The sequence below is a fragment of the Neophocaena asiaeorientalis genome, unplaced genomic scaffold (assembly GCF_003031525.2).
Source record: "Neophocaena asiaeorientalis asiaeorientalis breed wild unplaced genomic scaffold, Neophocaena_asiaeorientalis_V1.1 scaffold116, whole genome shotgun sequence".
Classification (NCBI taxonomy): domain Eukaryota; kingdom Metazoa; phylum Chordata; class Mammalia; order Artiodactyla; family Phocoenidae; genus Neophocaena; species Neophocaena asiaeorientalis.
In genome coordinates, this window is record NW_020174561.1 from 2,081,391 (window position 1) to 2,099,808 (window position 18,418).

Consider the following 18,418-nt stretch of genomic DNA (forward strand, 5'->3'; position numbering starts at 1 on the left):
TTTTTTGGCGGTATGCGGGCCTCTCACTGTTGTGGCCTCTCTCATTGCGGAGCACAGGCTCCAGACGCACAGGCTCAGTGGCCATGGCTCACGGGCCCAGCCGCTCCGCGGCATGTGGGATCTTCCCAGACCGGGGCACGAACCCGTGTTCCCTGCATCGGCAGGCGGACTCTCAACCACTGCGCCACCAGGGAAAACCAATAGTATTACTTTTTATTGGTTGCTAGAATTCCATCACAGTCTGTTTATCCATTCCCCAGTGTAGCAGTACTTGGATTCTTTCCAGTATTTTGTAATGATGAATAAAGCAAATTTAAAAATTTATTCTAATTTTTACTTGTATCTTGGTATTATAATCTATTTTGGCTTTTCTGTGTAACTGTTCTTCTCTCGTTTCAGGGAAAACTCTCACTTATCTCTTCTTTAACTTATGGTGGAAACAGAAGAGCTGTTTTGAAGATTGGACTACAAGGTATATAAGAAGACCATTTCTGCTTAACTTTTTGCTTGTAATCTGGAAATGGGTAACTTTGTGTATGTATACATACACACATAAGCACAAAAATCATTTCTAGTATAAAAATCTATGGAATGAAAAGTTATTATATTTTTCAACTCTGGAAGTTCATCTTGAGTTTTTTCATATCTGCCAGTTCTCCTCATCTATTTTCTTCTACTTCCTTGAACATGTACTTTTAATAACTGTTACAAAATCTTCTCTGGCAATCCTATCATCGCTGTCATTTCTGAGTTTCTTTCTATTGATTCCTTGCCGCCCCCCAATCCTTATGTGTTTTTCCTTTCTGTATGGTTGGCAGTTTTTTAACTGGATCCTGGACATTTAGAATTTTATATTATCAAATATTGGATTTATTTGTAATCCTTTAAATATTATTTGTCTTTGTTTTGGAATACTGTAAATTCTCTTGGAATCAGTTTGATTAGCTTTGTTAGGATGGGTCTAGAGCAGCCTTTATTTGGGGGCTAATTTGCCCTTATCACTAAGGAAGTGCCTTTCTGACAAGTTTACTATGTGTTTTGTGTATGAGGATTCCACTCTGGCTGGTTGGAACCAGAACAGTTCACAGCCCTGTGTGAGTCTCAGAATTGTTCTGCCTGTTTCTTTCAAGTGGTTCTAATCCCTTTCCTCCCATGCTTTTGTAGATCAGTACTCAACCAAAGACCAGAAGGCACCCATCTCCAGAGCGCTCTTATCTATCCTGCTGTCTTCCTTTCAGCACCATGTCATGCACATTCTAGCTGCCTTGCTGTCCTCAAATCTGAACTCTTCTGAATTCAGTGAGGCTGTTGGGCTTTCTTTGTATTTTTACCTCCATTTTCTGCTGCCTGGAAACTCTTTCCAGGAAGTAAGCTGGGGCTATTGCTTTGTTCTCCGTCTCAAAGAGATCACTTACCTGCACTTACTGTTGTCCAGTGTCTGAAAACTGTTGTTTTATATATATTTTCTTACTTTTCTAGTTGCTTTAAGGCCGGAGAACAAATCCCGTCCGTGTTACTCTGTCATGGCCAGAAATAGACATTTGATAGGTCATTTAAGATATTAAAGAAGTAAGTTATATCTTGATTAGAAGCCATTGTGTTTTTGTTTTTAAGGAACATTAGTGTTTCAGTTTATGTATATACTTGTTTTGAGGAGTTGGATGAAAGAGGTAAGTGAAAGGAGGCAATAGGCAGATGTAGTTGTTTCATTGCTGGTGATAAAGTAGCAGATTCAGGAGTTTTAAGTTACACTGCAAATTTTAGAAAGATCTTTCATGTACTTCATAGATACATGAAAGTCTGATATGAAGGCAGTTTCTTCGAGTAGTTGAATGTTTGAAAGCTTATATTAATGCGACCTCCCTCCGATGATATAGTAATTGAATCTTAGTATTTGGACTTGCTTCAGTGGTTCTAGGAGGTGGCCTCTGAAGAATGAAGATTATGGAGATTCTTTATCAAAGCCTAGAATATCCAAATGAGATTACTGTAAAATGTTTGTTTCTTCTTTTCCTAGTAATTTTCATTGTCAAAATCACAGATAGCTTGGTTTTTACACACACATGCTCTTTTATTCTTCAATATGCGGGTGCTGGGGGAGAAGAACACACTTCCCTAGATTAAAACTTCATGTTCTAATAATTATAGATTACCAGAAGATCAGTAAAAATGAAATATTTGGGGAGTGATATGTTATACACTATAAAAATTGAATAATTGTAACTTATTCAGTTCTTTTGATCATAACCATGTGAAAATAAATTGAAAGTGGTCATTATATGATGTTAATGTAGTATTTACAGAAATTTGTAAAACGTATTTTAGGTGCAGCTAGTTATAATTTTGGTTGTAATGCCTAATAGCATTCTATACATTATTTTTATGATACTTAAGGTGTTAAGAGTAAACTACAAGTGAATTATAAACGTTTTAATTAACTCTTCTTCATAATTATATTTTGAATTATCTATAGTTTTTAGAATTTAGTTGTAATCAATTTTCTTGTCTAGAACACCTTTATATCTAAAGTGTTTTTCTGTGTGTCTGTGTTTCTCCACAGAACAAGAAAATTCAAATTCGGATATCAACACCCTCAGTGTATTATTTTTTGGAAAATTAGCAAAGGACTGTGCTAAAGTTTTCTATGAAGGGGTAAAGTATTTTTATATTACTTTATCTTTTTTGCAGTAGATTTAGAATTATTGAAGATGCTGTATTTATCCTATAGGCCATATTTTAGTGATTCATTATATATTTGTAGATATATAAAAAATTATACTTAAAAAAGCAACATCTTTAAAATTGAACACTCGTAAGAGGTTAGTAAAACTTATCATTGACATAAAAAGGGACAATTTTTCCTCTCACTTAAGTTTAATTTTTAGTGTTCAATAGAATATCTTAAAGATATATACATTTTCTCTTCACTTAATTAAAAAATAATTCTCACTAACTAAAAAATAATGAGCTATAACTCTGTATTTTTATAATATTTTCTATAATTGTTATAAAAAGAAATGCCTGCTAAATCCCCAACAAGATAATAACACAACAGCATATTAAAAGGAGTAAACACAATGACCAAGGGAGATTTATCCCAGAAATGATGTTTGGTTCAACATAAGAAAATCAATCATTGTAATATATCACAGTAATAGAGCAAAGGGCAAAAAACACAAACGATCATCTTAATTGATGCAGGAAAGGCATTTGAAAAATTCTACACACTTTCATAATCAAAACACTCAGAAAACTAGGAATAGAAGGGAACTCCTCAACATAGTAAAGGTCAATTATGAAAAACCTACAGCTAACATCATACTCAGTGGTGAAAGACTGAAAGCATTCCCCCCAAGGTTAGGAACAGGACAAGGACGCTTGCTTTCACCACTGTTATTCAACGTTGTACTGGAACTTCTAGCCAGAGCAACTAAATAAGAAAGAAATAAAAGACATCTAAATTGTAAAAGAAGTAGTAAAACTATCTCTCTTCTCAGATGACATGATCTGATATATAGAAAATCTTAAAGAATCCAAAAGAAAGCTACTAGGGCTAATACATGAATTTAGCAATGTTGCAGGTTACAAGATCAGCACACTAAAATCAGTAGCACCATCCAGTAGAACTGTTTGCGATGATGGAAATGTTCTATATCTGTGCTGTCAATATGGTAGCCACTAGTCATATTTGGCCAATGAGCCCTTAAAATATGACTAGTACAGCTGAGGAACTAAATTTTAAACTTTGTATAATATCATTTTAATTAAATTTAAATAGCCACATATGGCTAGTTGATACTGTATTGGACAGCACATCTCCAGAAATTAACCACTGTTTGGTGTATAATCTTACAGATTTTTTTCTGCATGTGTATTAAAATGATTTAAAATTAACTTTCTGTAAGAATCTCATAACATCTTTGATGTTAATTGGAGATCCTCTAGATATTTGCAAAACCAGTTTTGGTAATTAAACAATATTGAAGCATATAAACATATAAAACATTGTTGAGTCATTGATAAGTCTCCAAATAAGTTGCTCGGAGTTAGACAGTACTTCTATAATGATGTTGCAGGAATATTAGATATATGGTTTCAATCCTTTTTGATTTATGGTTGTTACTAACAAGTAAATGACGTGGGAAAAAACAATGGTTTCTGCAAAATGGCACAGTCAGATGAGATTGTCTGTACTCTGTCTCTTTTTTCATTTAGGTTCAGTAAACATTTATTAAGTGCTGACATTTTGCTTGACTCTGTGCTAGGCTCTGGAGAAACCAAAATGAATAAGACACAGTGCTTGACCTTATGGAGTCCACTATCTCTAGCCTAATGGAAAATCATCTAATGGTCGTAACTATAATAGAACTGGAATAGCAGCCTCAATAGACTGAATCTGCCTGGAGGATTTGGGGAGAAACATCAAAGAGTAGGCACTTAGTTTTTTAGTGGAATATTTTATTTGTTAGTCTTTAAACTTTTTATTATGAAAAATTTCTAACATATATATAAGTGGTAAGAATTGTATAACGACTGTCCATATTCCAAATATCTAACTTCAGTTATCAGCATTCAGGCTCTTATTTCATCTTTTCATTTTACTGCCACAGATTATTTTGAGGCAAATATCAGGAATTATATAATTTAAACCCTAAAAATTTCCGTATGTAAAAGAGAAAGCATCCTAAAGTTATATGTGTATGTGTATATGTATATATACAAATGAATACATACCATAGTACAATTATACTACTGAAATATTAACATCAGCTTTTATAAACCATGAAATATCATCAATGTATTCATGTATATATACACACATATCTATGTATATCTATGTGTCTTACTATCTATTTGAATAAGCACAATTTCATCATTATGCCTAAATAATTTAACAGTAATTCCTCTATATAATCAAATATCAAGTCAGTGTTCTAATTTCCCTGATTATCTCATAAGTTATTTTTAAATTTATTTTCTTCTACCAGGAGGAGACTTTAGTTTGGGAACTCAGTGAGGAGACCTTAACAGTAATTCAGAAGCTATTGTGGATGTATAAAGACCAAAACTAAAGCATTTGTTGAATTGACCTAGAATTGATTAGTTGTAGATGTGTGTGTGTTTGTAGTTTGGAGAACTGACCTAAGAAAACTGTACGATTTATGTCAGAGAACGTTTTGCCTGTGTTCTCTCCTAGGAGTTTTTTGCTAAGTTTCTGTAAGGAGGTGGTAAATCAGTTAATTTTTTCTTAATTTATAATTTGAACAGAGAAAAGAATTAGTGTAGTGATTTTTTTCCTCAGTGAAAAGCTGTTATTAAGTCAGTGGTATATCTTAAAATCTTACTTCACAATTTGAAGAAATCAAATAGGAGTTGCCATGCAATTCATGAAATCAAATAGTTGCCATGCAATTCATGTCCAAAAATTCCTAGGACAGTTCATTAGACTGTTTCTCTTCAGAATGATAACTAGACTAATTTTCGATGCAATTTTAAAAACTTTGAATGCGATATAGTTTTAATATGGTTGGTATGGCACTGTGAAGTTCTAGAGGCAAGTATACTAAAAAAGTACTATCCGACAGTCTTATCAAGAAAGGGGACTAGGAAATAAAGTATATAAAGCATGTGTACACACACACACACACACACACACACACAAAATCATACCTGCTTGAGGCCGTTTAGGTAGGGTAGGATCCAGTATCTCTACATAGCTATTTTGATGAGGCACTTTTGTGGGTGGCTCCAGTAAAGGCCTGTTATTGTTCCTTATTATTATTATTCTTGTCCTTAAAGGCATGACTTTATTTCAGCTTTGTTAAAATAATTAATATTTATGATGACAGTTCTGAATTATTAAGAATTCAGTGTTTAATAAGTCCCCAAATCATGCTTTTTTTTTTGGGTACGTGGGCCTCTCACTGTTGTGGCCTCTCCCGTTGCGGAGCACAGGCTCCGGACGCACAGGCTCAGCGGCCGTGGCTCACGGGCCCAGCCGCTCCGCGGCATGTGGGATCTTCACAGACCGGGGCACGAACCTGTGTCCCCTGCATCGGCAGGTGGACTCTCAACCACTGCGCCACCAGGGAAGCCCCCATGCCATTTTTTAAGGAAGATATTCTTCAGAAATGATGAGAGTGAGAGGGAGGGAGAGAGGAATGAAAGTGAGAATACTAAGTAGGTGTTTAACAGGGAAAGATTCACTTATTTAGAAAAATAACTTACATATTTTTCCCTTGAACTAGAAAACAACTTCTCTATTATAATACTTTGATGAGATAGGGGAAAATGAAAAAAATCAGTTTAATGACTAATTTGCATGTGGATGCTAAGTTATAACAGATATTTTCTCTGGCTGCCCATCCTTCAAAACAAACCAATAAAAACCCAAATCAGTGTATTAACAGCTTTCTCATTCTTCAGGCTGTTAGGTATGCATAGGCAAGATTTGCGATAGTACATTGAATTAGTAATATTTAGTTTTCATGGGTTATAGAATATTTGAAATATATATGAAATGTAGTTTCATGTTCTTATTTAAGATGAACTCTTTCCTTTCTGTAAAGAAGTACACTTTTAACAGTTTTAGAGATTTCAAGGACCTGGGCCATAATAGCCTACTTCCTTTCAATTTGCTAAGATCATTAAAGTTGCCTTTCTTTTCTTCGCTCCTGATATATATTTTAATAAGTACGACATTACACTCTCTGCTTCAGTTTCCTTCAGGGGAGAAAAGTTGATTTTAATGCATGATCAGGAAGAGGCCTTAGCATCCTGTTTTAAGAGTCAACTGGCAATAAAACTAAAGCCTGCTACATTTTTATGAAAGGGCCTATAGTTTATAGATGAAGGTGAGACCCTAGGGTGCTTGGGTCTCCAGTGAATCCCCAACAGTGTATAGATAGCCAAAGAAGGTTCTTCAGTCAACTAAAAGTGTATGTACATGTATTTATGTATTTTTTTTCCCCTCTGAGGAGGCCATCTGTAAACCTCATTCTCAAAGAGATCCATGAACATATGATCATCAAGAACTGCTTTTTAAAGGCCCAATTTCAGGATTCTATCACAGTATGTAGTTGAGTTAATATTGAACTCCACAGAAATAATAATGATCTGATATTAGAATTTGGTATCTTACAAAAATCTTCATTTATTATTTTTAGAAAATTTTACGTTCATGAGAGTCAAGTGCTAATATGAATGTAATGTTTTGATCTTCTTAAAGAATTTTTGGAAACATTTTACAAAGACAATACAAGAGAATCTTTGGAGGAAGTGCTCTAGGTAGAGTTGCTATTAGAGAGGTTTGTGTGTATTACACTTATTATGCATATATTAATTTTTTTTTTTACCTTAGTGCATGGATCTCTGTTTATCTTATACTTCCTTCCTCCTCATTAGTCCTGGGTGTCTCTGACTGTGTATGTGTGTGTGCATATGAATGCGTGTGTTTGTTTTTGGAGGGGTTCATAATTAAAGAGCTCTTCTGGCTGGCATGTTTGGATGTTTTGAAGTGAAATGATATAAAGAGATCGTAAATTCTAATTTCTAGTGATGTAAGGAGATTAAAGAACTTACTTTTCTGTTCCTTTTTCTGTCCCTTATTTTACATAGTTCAATAGCAAAGGCCATACTTAAGAGGCTGTTAGAGTTTGCTTAAGCTTAGGCAACAGAACACATTTGTTTATTTTTCAAACATTTATTAAAGCTAGCTTCTAATGCTTAATCAGGTTTTTGGAATCTTTTACTAAAATATGGTACTAATCTTTTATATATTATATTAATAATCTTTTATTGAGAATATCATGTTACATTTGTATGGAATTTTACAGATTGCAAAGTGCTTCCATATACGTTTATCGTTTGAGCCATTAGTAACCCTCTGTCCTGATGGTCAGTAGTACAGTTATTCTAAAGCAAACCTTGTAGTAAGTACAGAAGCTGCTCTGTCTCCACGACTGTATTTTAGTCCTGCCTCAAGGAGATATTGTGGACTTGAATTAGGTCTTGGAAATATTTGCCTTAGAAGATTTTGTTCTTGTGTGGCCATGGTTTTAAAAGCATTTAAGCAGCATGGAAGGGCATAACCAGAAAAGCAAAAGCTGCCCCACTCCCTCTGAACCCACTCTCATTACCTACTCCCATTATTAGATAAAACCACTGCTATGTCTTTTTTTTTTTTGGTATCCTTCCAGCTTTTATATATGTGTGTATATATGTATACTTACATATGTATGCATGCATCTTTATATACATATAAACATATATGTACATTTTCTACCAAATGACATCATACAATCCATGTTTTGTAAATTGCTTTATTTCACAACGTATCTTGGACGTCTTAGAGAAGTGTTTTAAAAATAAATACAAGGTATTGAATATTAGGGATCTGTTTGCTTATATTTTAAATATGTTTTTATCTTTATCCTTCCTTAACATTCTTGTATTTATTAAATTCTTACCTGAGAAATAATATAAAAGGTTTATAATATAATGAGTTAGCAAAACATGTACATTTATCTATAAAACATGTATGATATATTAGATATTATTATTTTTCCTAACTGATATGAAAGGTGTCTTCTGCTTTTGAAATATATTTTAAATAGGTATTCATTAAAATAGAATAGAACCATACAACTAATTAGTACTTGTCAGATAATAGGATGCTGGTAATGGTAAGTCAAGGTTTCTCCTTTTAAAATATAATGGTGTGAAGACTGAGGTCACAATTTAGTTTAAATTCTTTCTGCATTTAAAATCACGAATGTTGATCATTTGGGAGGTCTAATTAGGCTATTTATTTTAGAGTTTATAGTATTAAGGGCAAATCAAAGGTAAAACTTTTTGCATAAATGAATGAATTTTTATTGTGAGGTGGATGGACCTAGAGACCGTCATACAGAGTGAAGTAAGTCAGAAAGAGAAAAACAAATACCAGAATCTAAATTTTTAAAAAATTAAAATAAATAAATAAAAGAAAAAGTAAAAAAAAGAAAGAGAAAAAATGTCAGGAGAACTTAGGGGCAAGACGGGAATAAACATGCAGACCTACTAGAGAATGGACTTGAGGATATGCGGGGTGGGAAGGGTAAGCTGGGACAAAGTGAGAGAGTGACATGGACATATATACACTACCAAATGGAAAATAGATAGCTAGTGGGAAGCAGCCACATAGCACAGGGAGATCAGCTTGGTGCATTGTGACCACCTAGAGGGGTGGGATAAGGAGGGTGGGAGGGAGGGAGATGCAAGAGGGAAGAGATATGGGAACATATGTATATGTATAACTGATTCACTTTGTTATAAAACAGAAACTAACACACTATTGTAAAGCAATTATACTCTAATAAAGATGTTTAAAAAAATTTTAAAAATAAAAAATAAATGTGGACATACACAGGGTAAAAAAAAAAAAGAATGAATTTTTATAGCTCGATTCTTACACCTTTCTTCTTTGTCACTTGTTTCCTTAAGATTAGCTCTGTATTTGAATACAGCAATCCTAAAACATCTTTGCTTTGCTAGATTAATGGTACATTTTGTGGGAATACAAATGGTGTACTTGAAATTCCCTCCATCTGAGGCATTTTTTTCAGTTTTAACTTTCATTTAAAGGAAGTTTTAACATTAATATGTAGATACAAAATAGGAAAGACTTTTCCAAAGTATTTTAAAAGTTTAAAAAAAGGTCTTATCACAAAACTGTCAAAGTTACAGACATTTGTTAATACGTTTTTTCCCATTCTTATAAGGTTTAGTTCTGAAAGAGGAGATAGAGTAGTACCTACCATGGAAGTCAGGAGATCTGGGTTCTTGTCTTAGTCTACAACTAATTAGCTGTGTGTGACCTTAAACTGCTCATTTATTCTCTCTGGCCCTTATTTTCTTATCTGAAAGATGAAGGTGTTTGATTATGCGAACTCTAAGGTCCTTCACAATTCTAAAATGCTGAGATTCTATGAAGTAAGTTTTGTAGTAGTTGTATAGTTTATGTTAAGATTTAATGAAGGTATATTTTATGTAATGTCTGTGTGTTTGTGTGTGTATATTCATATATTTAGGTATTCATTGAGTTGTCTAAACACTTTTGAATGTTTTTTGTCTGCTCGATGTCAGAGACATTTTAACTGAATAAGACAGTAATGGACCTTGCCTTCATGGAATAGTTTTCAGTGGAGAAGAGTGGAATTAAACAACTATTATGTAATTAATTATTTTATCCAGATATGATATGTACTAAGAAGATTGAGTAGCAGAATGAGAAAAGTAGCCGAAAGAATGAACATAGGGGTATGGGGAGAGTAGATAAGTAAGAGAGAACAGCATATACAGAGGCCCTGAGTGAGGATCCTGGAATGCTAAGGAATTATAGTAAGGCAGAGTTCCAGAGTGAGTCACACGAAATGCGGCTGGTGAGCTGGGTGGGCATCAGATCATAAAATGATTTGTAGACCATTTAAAGATTTTGGTTTTTATGCTAATATTACATATATTACTTCCAATTATGTCCTTGGTGTTACATGATCCAATAAGTGCTAATACACATGAAATACACTTATTATGCTAAAGAAACATTTTCTGTCAGTCACTGCACTATCAATGACATCAGGTCCCTGGTTTTTCCCTGTACCCTTTCACTCTTTAACAGTGTTTTAAGATGTGATAACCTAACAGTATTTGCAAGGTCAGTATAGTAAAAATTACTTAATGCCTGTTAAAGTCAGATAAGTTTTTCTTTTTGGATTATCAACTGTTTCATATTTTCTTTGCCCTTTTCCTGCTCAGTGATGACTTGAGAATTTTTAGTATGCTATCCATTAAAAATAAGCAAATTAATACACTGGTTTTGTGTATTTTTGTTACCTATTGGTTTGCTTCCTATTTCACCACTGATTGTGTTCCTCATTGGGAGATATTAGCATGTAAAAACCATGGTTGTTTATATGCAAGTAAATTGTCTGATTTTTTTTCCTTTTAATTGTTCATTTTTAAAGAACACTTACATTAAAAAGACCCGTATTGATTTCACTCATTTTCTCTGCGACTCGTTTGTGGTAGAAATATTCCTGTTGGCTACACTGAAAATTGTCTAACGATGAGGGCTTAATCTATCTAAGGCACTGTGACAAAAGGGAAATGACTGCTTTGCTGATAATCTGAGTATGCCGAGTTATTTCAAAGATTTCATTTCAAATGTGTTTTCACTTTTATAACTTTGATGCAAAGATAGCAATTAAAACCTTATCATTTTTAGCAGCAGGGTTATGCTTCTCAAGCTGGTTTTCTAATACTGTTTTCAGCAGACTGAGATAGGCACCTACTCTGACATATCAGAATACGTTAGTCTCACCACTGAACTGTGTAATTCCCATTCTTGTTTGAATGGCTTCAGTATGCTATGCTCTTCTCAGAAACTTAGAACGGTGTGTATTAAATCTCATTTTCAACTCAATCTAATGAGTGTTTATACAAGCTAAAACAGCCTATTATATATTTATGTTTCTAATCCTCTGTGTATTTGAATTAAGTTGAAAGTCATTATGATTAATACATTCATGGGACATGAATCCTAAGCCATTTATTTTTTTCTCTTTTGTTTAGATCTGTATTTCAGTTTCTACCAGTGTTGATTAATTTATTCAACAAATATTTGTTGACCACTGATTATGAACAGAAGCCTCCACTAGTCACTTGTGTGGGATATTCAGATGGATAAGACATTCTTAGTCCCAAGGATCTTACAGGATTTTCAGGGCAGTAAAAACATTAAGAAAGTTTATAAATAACACACATGAAAAATATTAAAATGCGGCATAGGAGAGTTCAGAGGAAGGAAGAATTATTTTTCCTTCTTCCTTCTTTGGGGTACAAGCTAAGATAAACCTCCCAGGGAAGAAGCATTTACAGCCCAGATTTTAAAAGATAGGTACTCAGAAAATGCAAAAAATATATGTGGAAAAACATTGGGTATATAAGAGAATCTGATTTATTTTGTATTGAATGGAAGTATATGGAGATAAAGCAGGCAAAGTAACTTGGGATGAGATCACTGAGGGCCTTCAATGCAATTTATATGTGTAAATTAAATATAAATTCATGTTTATAAATATAAATTTGGGAGGGATAAATTGGGAGTTTGGGATGGAAATATACACACTACTATATATAAAATATATAACTAATAAGGACCTATTGTATAGCACAGGGAACTCTACTCAGTACTCTGTAATGGCATATATAGGGAAAGAATCTAAAACAGAGTGGATACATGTATATGTATAACTGATTCACTTTGCTAACTAACATTGTAAATCAACCATACTCCAATAAAAATTAAAAGTAAAATTAAATTAAAAAAATAAATGTAATAAATTGAACATTTATTTTTTATAGCTTTATTTTGTAGCTTAAAACTTTTTTAATAACTATTTTTTTTGAATTTTTGAATTTTATTTTATTTTTTTATACAGCAGGTTCTTATTAGTTATCTATTTTATACATATTAGTGTATATATGTCAATCCCAATCTCCCAATTCATCCCACCACCACTGCCCCCCGCCGCCACTTTCCCCCCTTGGTGTCCATACGTTTGTTCTCTACATCTGTGTCTCTATTTCTGCCCTACAAACTGGTTCATCTGTACCATTTTTCTAGGTTCCACATATATGTGTTAATATACGATATTTGTTTTTCTCTTTCTGACTTACTTCACTCCGTAGGACAGTCTCTAGATCCATCCACATCTCTACAAATGACCCAATTTCCTTTTTATGGTTAATATTCCATTGTATATATGTACCACATCTTCTTTATCCATTCGTCTGTCAACGGCATGTAGGTTCTTAAAAAGTATTTTTGGTTCTTATTTCCATTTTGTCGATTGTATGCTAGAGGAAAAGTTGTAACCTTTTACTGAGTTTTGTTGCTAATGTTAGAATAGACTTTTGAAAAATTTTTGTTATGAATACTGATATCTTGCTTTTAATGATTTATTCTCTTTATTTAAAAATGTTTTCTCCATCATAAAAGAAATACTTTTATTCTTTAAGTTTGGTTTATACAGAAAAATTGAAAAATATGCATTTCTTCCCCTAACACTTTCATTTAGTGTATATCTTTCCATATATTTATGTTTAAGACATTTTAAAGTAAAATAAAAAATAAAATGAGATAGGTTATTTTTTGTATTTTGAAGAGAATTTAGAACTGACCAATGATTTCCCTACTTCTATTTATTCTCCTGTGTTAGTTTGATTAAACAACTTTACATCTTGGACTGAAATCTTAAGTTTTCATTTAAATCAGAATATACTGTTCAAAGGTAAATTGGAAAAACTGCATATTTTTCAGTTATAATAGTAATTTATTCCAGAAGCACTCTTGCTCTTTATTTTATTCCCCTTTAAAACTGCCTAAACCATGGTACAAACATAGAAAATCTTCAGTGGGAAGGAAAATTTTCTCCCACTTAACTGTGAAGAATTGTGTTTATTTAGCATTAACAGCACAGACACAATTATGTTTGCAGTCTCACCTGAAGAAAATAAAATGCAGAAATTTGCAGAGCTAAAATATCTGGATAGTGCCAGAGATTTTAGAAAGGCAATTTATGATCCTTCCTTTGATTCACAGATAGTTTATGGAGGGCCTACTTTGTGCCAAGACCTGCAAATACAAAGCAGAATAAGACATGACCCTTGTCTTCAAGGTGCCTACAGCCTAATTAACGGATCTAAATAGAGAATCCTGGGGGTTGACACCACACTCATACGTGCAAAATAAAAATCAGTAATGCAGAAGACTTCCGTTTGGTAGAAATTAAGATTATTGAAGGAAGCTGCCTAAAGCCCAGGAATTTCTGTTTATCTTAAGGTTTTGGTGTTAAAATTAGAGGAGTAAGATAATAATGTGTGTGTGTGTGTGTGTGTGTGTGTGTGTATAAAATACAGCAAGACAAGACTCACTAAGTGTGGATGTTCCAGTATTTGGAAAATAAGAGATTTAACTAAAGAATGAGAGAGGCAGGAATAAATGGAGATTGGCTTCTTCTTACTATTATAAACCTACGTGGAAAGAAAGTATCTTTGTTTTATTAGTATATAAATGGAAATGTCTTATTTATGTCTCATACCCTGGATCTTTATGCTCATGTTAGTTTTATAACAATGTGGAGTTTTTGCACTAATGACATGTCTTTCTCAATGTAGTCTCTCAGAGATTTAGTTTCATTTAATTTCCATTCTTAATACTGTTGGCTCATCACTATCTCTTCGTTGTGTTTATTCATGCACACTTATTCACATAAATTGAGATAAACATTGATTTTTGAAGCCCTACCAGATAAATAAAAATTTCTAAGTGATTTAGGTAGTGTTTTCCTGGTCCATTAAGAGGAGCACTGTACTTATCTATGGCTACATTGCTGATACCCTTTTGTAGGAGGTGGTAGTCTCAATCTTATATTCAGAAAGCATTAAACAAGTTTAGGCTAACCAGCTTTTCATTTTATAGAAATGATTCCTGTTTTTACATAGTAATAAAAATAAGAATCTATATGGCATTCAGAATTATGGTATTTTGATGATTTTTAAATTATTTTTTTCTATATAGGACACCATTGCAGTGGCTGGATTTGTTACTTTGTCAGCATCTTCATCTACAAGCAGAGATGGTAAACTTTCCTTATTTTTGAAAGCATCTGAGGACTTCAAATCAACTGTTTATGTAAGTATGCAACTTTTTAGTCTCTAATTATATTGTAGTTTTAATGAGCTAAAGTAATGGAATAGAAGTAGTATTTCTGTGTATCTGCAGATAAACTACTTAGTCTGACTGAATTATTGTAATTAAATATTTTAAGTTTAAAAAATAAAAATCCTTTTCTTGGCTTTATATTTAGAATGATTCCAGATAGCAGAAAAGGATCCCTTAAAGATAGTTATTTGTTACTGAAGTTCTTAAAGCTTCACAGACACTCTAAATCTGATCAGTATATTCTTTGCAGTTATACTGTCATCCTCTTTTGATGGTCTGCTTGATTTTATCTTAAATTGATCAGGTGCCCCTTTTTAGGTAAAACTGATTTCCTCCTATTTCATTCTTTATGAAGGTCTTCATCCCTCTCACTTCACCACCCCCCGCCCCCTCCCCACACAAACACACATACACTTTTGGAGACTGCCTGTTTGGTCAAGGCTGTCAGGTGGAGAAGTAGAGTTGGGTTAAGCTATGTGCCTGCAGACCAACATCTGCCTGTTTTGTTTTGTTTTATTTTTTTGTCTGAACAGGGCATTTTATGGGCCAGGTGTGGTTCTGTGATATTAAAATTGGTGAATTAACCTGAAGCTTAGCTTAGACAACTTTGTACCTGCGACTCTTAATTTGTAAGCTATAACTTTATGCCATTCTGTGAACTGGAATATTATAAAGTGTGTAGTTTTACCACAATTAAAGGTCTGTAATCACATTGGACATGTTTGTATACAAATAAGTCCTCTTTTTTTTTTTCAGGTTTATGTTAAATCCGTAAGAGATTTTTCTACAGAATCAATGTCTTTGGTAAGATGGTATTAATTTTAATTTAGAAATGTACACCCCCCCCCACACATACATATATGTATTTGACCCACATTATAGACTGATTTTGAAATAGTATCAATACAGTGGGAAAACATAATCTCTACTTTTTTGATATATAATGATATTACATTTGAGTTATATATTTCCCTGGTAATTAATACCTGGTTCATCTGTTGTCTGGAATGTTTGCTGATATTTTGCAGAAGCTGTGTACACAAGAAAATTAAAATGGAAAAGAAGTTTTATTGTGTGAAGACACTGGGATTTTTACTCCTTTTAAATCTTAGGCAAATTCATTTCTTTTGCTTTTCATCAGCTTATATTTAAACAGATTATTATGTGCTGAATTGTGATTTGACAAATTATGTAATTTTAAGTAAAGAATTTTATTATACTTTTGATACATTTTGCTTTTTCTTTTAAATCATATTTTCAATATTTTATAAAATTTTGTCATCTCATAGCAATGGGAAGGTTCCCATTTTTAAAGGTGAGCTACTTGTAGCTGAGTGAAACTGGAAAGAAGGTAATATGTTGATAAAGTTTAGTTATGGCAAGTGGGCTCCTTAGTTGCACAGGCAGGTTCCTTAGTTGTGGCACATGGGCTCCTTAGTTGCGACCCGTGGGCTCCTTAAAATAAATTTTATGTTCTACCTTTAGTTTCTATTGGACAGAGTTCAAGGACTTTGCTTCTAGTTGACAGTGACTACGGGATACAGGTTTTAAATTCTGAATACTACCATAATAGTATAACTTAAATTTGTTATTTAGGGTAACTGTAACCAATGAAAGTATTGATGTACTTTTTAAAAAATATGATTTAACTCTGATATTAGTGTTTTTCAAAATGGTTATAGATAGGTCAACTTCAAATATTTGTTACATCCATGCACTTGTAGTAAGGCAGAAGTAAATGAGAGAGCCTCTGAACTTGGCAAAAATGGTTTTTCAGGAAGCTCAGGTATTCTGAACTATTAGAATATAACTTAGCTGCTCTGCACACACATCCTGGCTTATTTACATTGAGAGCCAAATTACAATCAAGATGTTGATTGCTGGTTGTGAATTAACAAGTACATTACTTGGAAAACCATAATGGTTAGGGTCATTGAGTTGTGCTGGCCTTCCCATTCATCTCCACATTAGGGAGATATTTGTTAAGATAATATATTGGATCCAGTTAGTTTGTCAGCTGAGTACCTATTGTCTCTATTCTGTCCCATATGCTGACCATTGTTTTTCTTTCATTACTTTTTTTTAACATCATGGTTTGATGAGATTTCTAAGCAAGCCCTGCCTGACCTTGTGTTTGACCTGAGGGATCAGCTTCCTTGAAAAAACCAATTCATTTTGATTTGATTTTTAAAATTTTAACTCTTAGTGTGATAGGTAACCTTATTTGCAATTGGGAGTGAAGTGGGTGAGTGATGGGGCCAGATGTCTGAACCCTTTTCAGGATTGTTTGACTAACATCAGACGTTCTTGTGAAATCACTTCCCCTTTTCTTTCCAAACTTCTGTACAGTTATTTCAGAAAATTTTTTTTCTTTTATTACCCTGTTTAATGTCTTTATATCATTTATAATCAAAATCTGGCTTTATTTAGGCCTTATTAAAATCTTCATAGCAGTATAGGAAAAAATATAAATATATGCCACAAGTTTTGAAGTGATATTAGTTAAGGTTAAAAACCAGAACAAAAGTCTCTTAAACTGCATTTTTTAGAGTTGTGTACAAATTACACCATTTATAATCAAAGTTATTTATATGAAAAACTAGATGGTTTATATAGCAACCTTTATAAGCTGTGCATTTCTCCTTCTATCAGGCTACAGTCTCTTTTTAGACACTTAGAAGGAAAAAATGCAGATCAGTTTGCTAACTTACAAATTTGATCATGACATGATTCTAAAATCTTAATACTTATATTCACTGTCTTTCTTTAGGTTCCAGCCACACATTATGTATATACACCCCTGAATCAACTTAAGAGTGGCATGATTGTCAATGTCTATGGTGTTGTGAAGTTCTTTAAGCCTCCATATCTGAGCAAAGGAACAGGTAGGTATTATTAAAACTGGTCAAGATTTTAATGGACTGGAACTGTTTTATTGGTTCAGGAACACAGCTCCTTCAGTACTCTAAGTCTTAGAAACTTAATTGTGATTTATAATTGTCAAACAATACTGATGCAAATTTTTGGGCCATTTTTACTTATAAAATAAAGTATAGTCTATAAGTTGTAGAGAATAAATGAAGAAAAGAATGCTAAGCAGCAACATGACAGCATATGAAAATATAAAATAGCCTATGAAAGTATAGAATAAGCTAGAAAAGGTAAATATATAGACATGTACAGAATATGTAATGCTGTTATGTAAATCATTTTAATTCTTGTATAGAAGTTAAAAGGCAAAAGTATAAAAAAGAGCTACCTGTAAACATATGTTAGTGGTTACAACATAAAAAGATATAAATTGTGACTCAGTAACATAAAGTATATGTTGGGGAGGGGAGTAAAAGTGTAGAGCTTTTGTATATGATAGAAATTTATTTTTTATCAGTTTAAGATAGTTATAACTGTAAGGTGTTTTATGTAAATTTTGTGGTAACCAAAGAGAAAATACTTATGGAAGATACACAAAAGAAAATGAGAAAGGGATCAGAGTAGGTCACGACAAAAAAAAAAATCAGTGAAACACAAAGGAAGACCATAAGAGAGGAAACAAGGGACAAAAGAGCTAAAAGACAGACAGAAAAGAACAAAATGGCAAGAGTAAGTTCTTCCCTATCAGTAGTTACTTTAAACGGAAAAGGATTAAACATCCCA

The 18,418-nt window shown here is 33.0% G+C and overlaps 1 protein-coding gene across 3 annotated transcripts in view; it reads left to right on the plus strand.

The window, feature by feature from the left end:
• The window catches only part of POT1 (protection of telomeres 1), a 78,910-nt gene that overhangs the window by 2,608 nt on the left and 57,884 nt on the right, over positions 1-18,418 (plus strand). For all 3 annotated transcript variants that reach the window (XM_024757803.1, XM_024757801.1, XM_024757802.1), the window contains exons 2-6: positions 400-472; positions 2,561-2,652; positions 14,621-14,734; positions 15,521-15,568; positions 17,535-17,649. In XM_024757803.1, coding sequence (XP_024613571.1) covers positions 15,560-15,568; positions 17,535-17,649 — 124 coding nt within the window. In that variant the 5' untranslated portion in view covers positions 400-472; positions 2,561-2,652; positions 14,621-14,734; positions 15,521-15,559. The remainder of the gene's footprint in view (positions 1-399; positions 473-2,560; positions 2,653-14,620; positions 14,735-15,520; positions 15,569-17,534; positions 17,650-18,418) is intronic.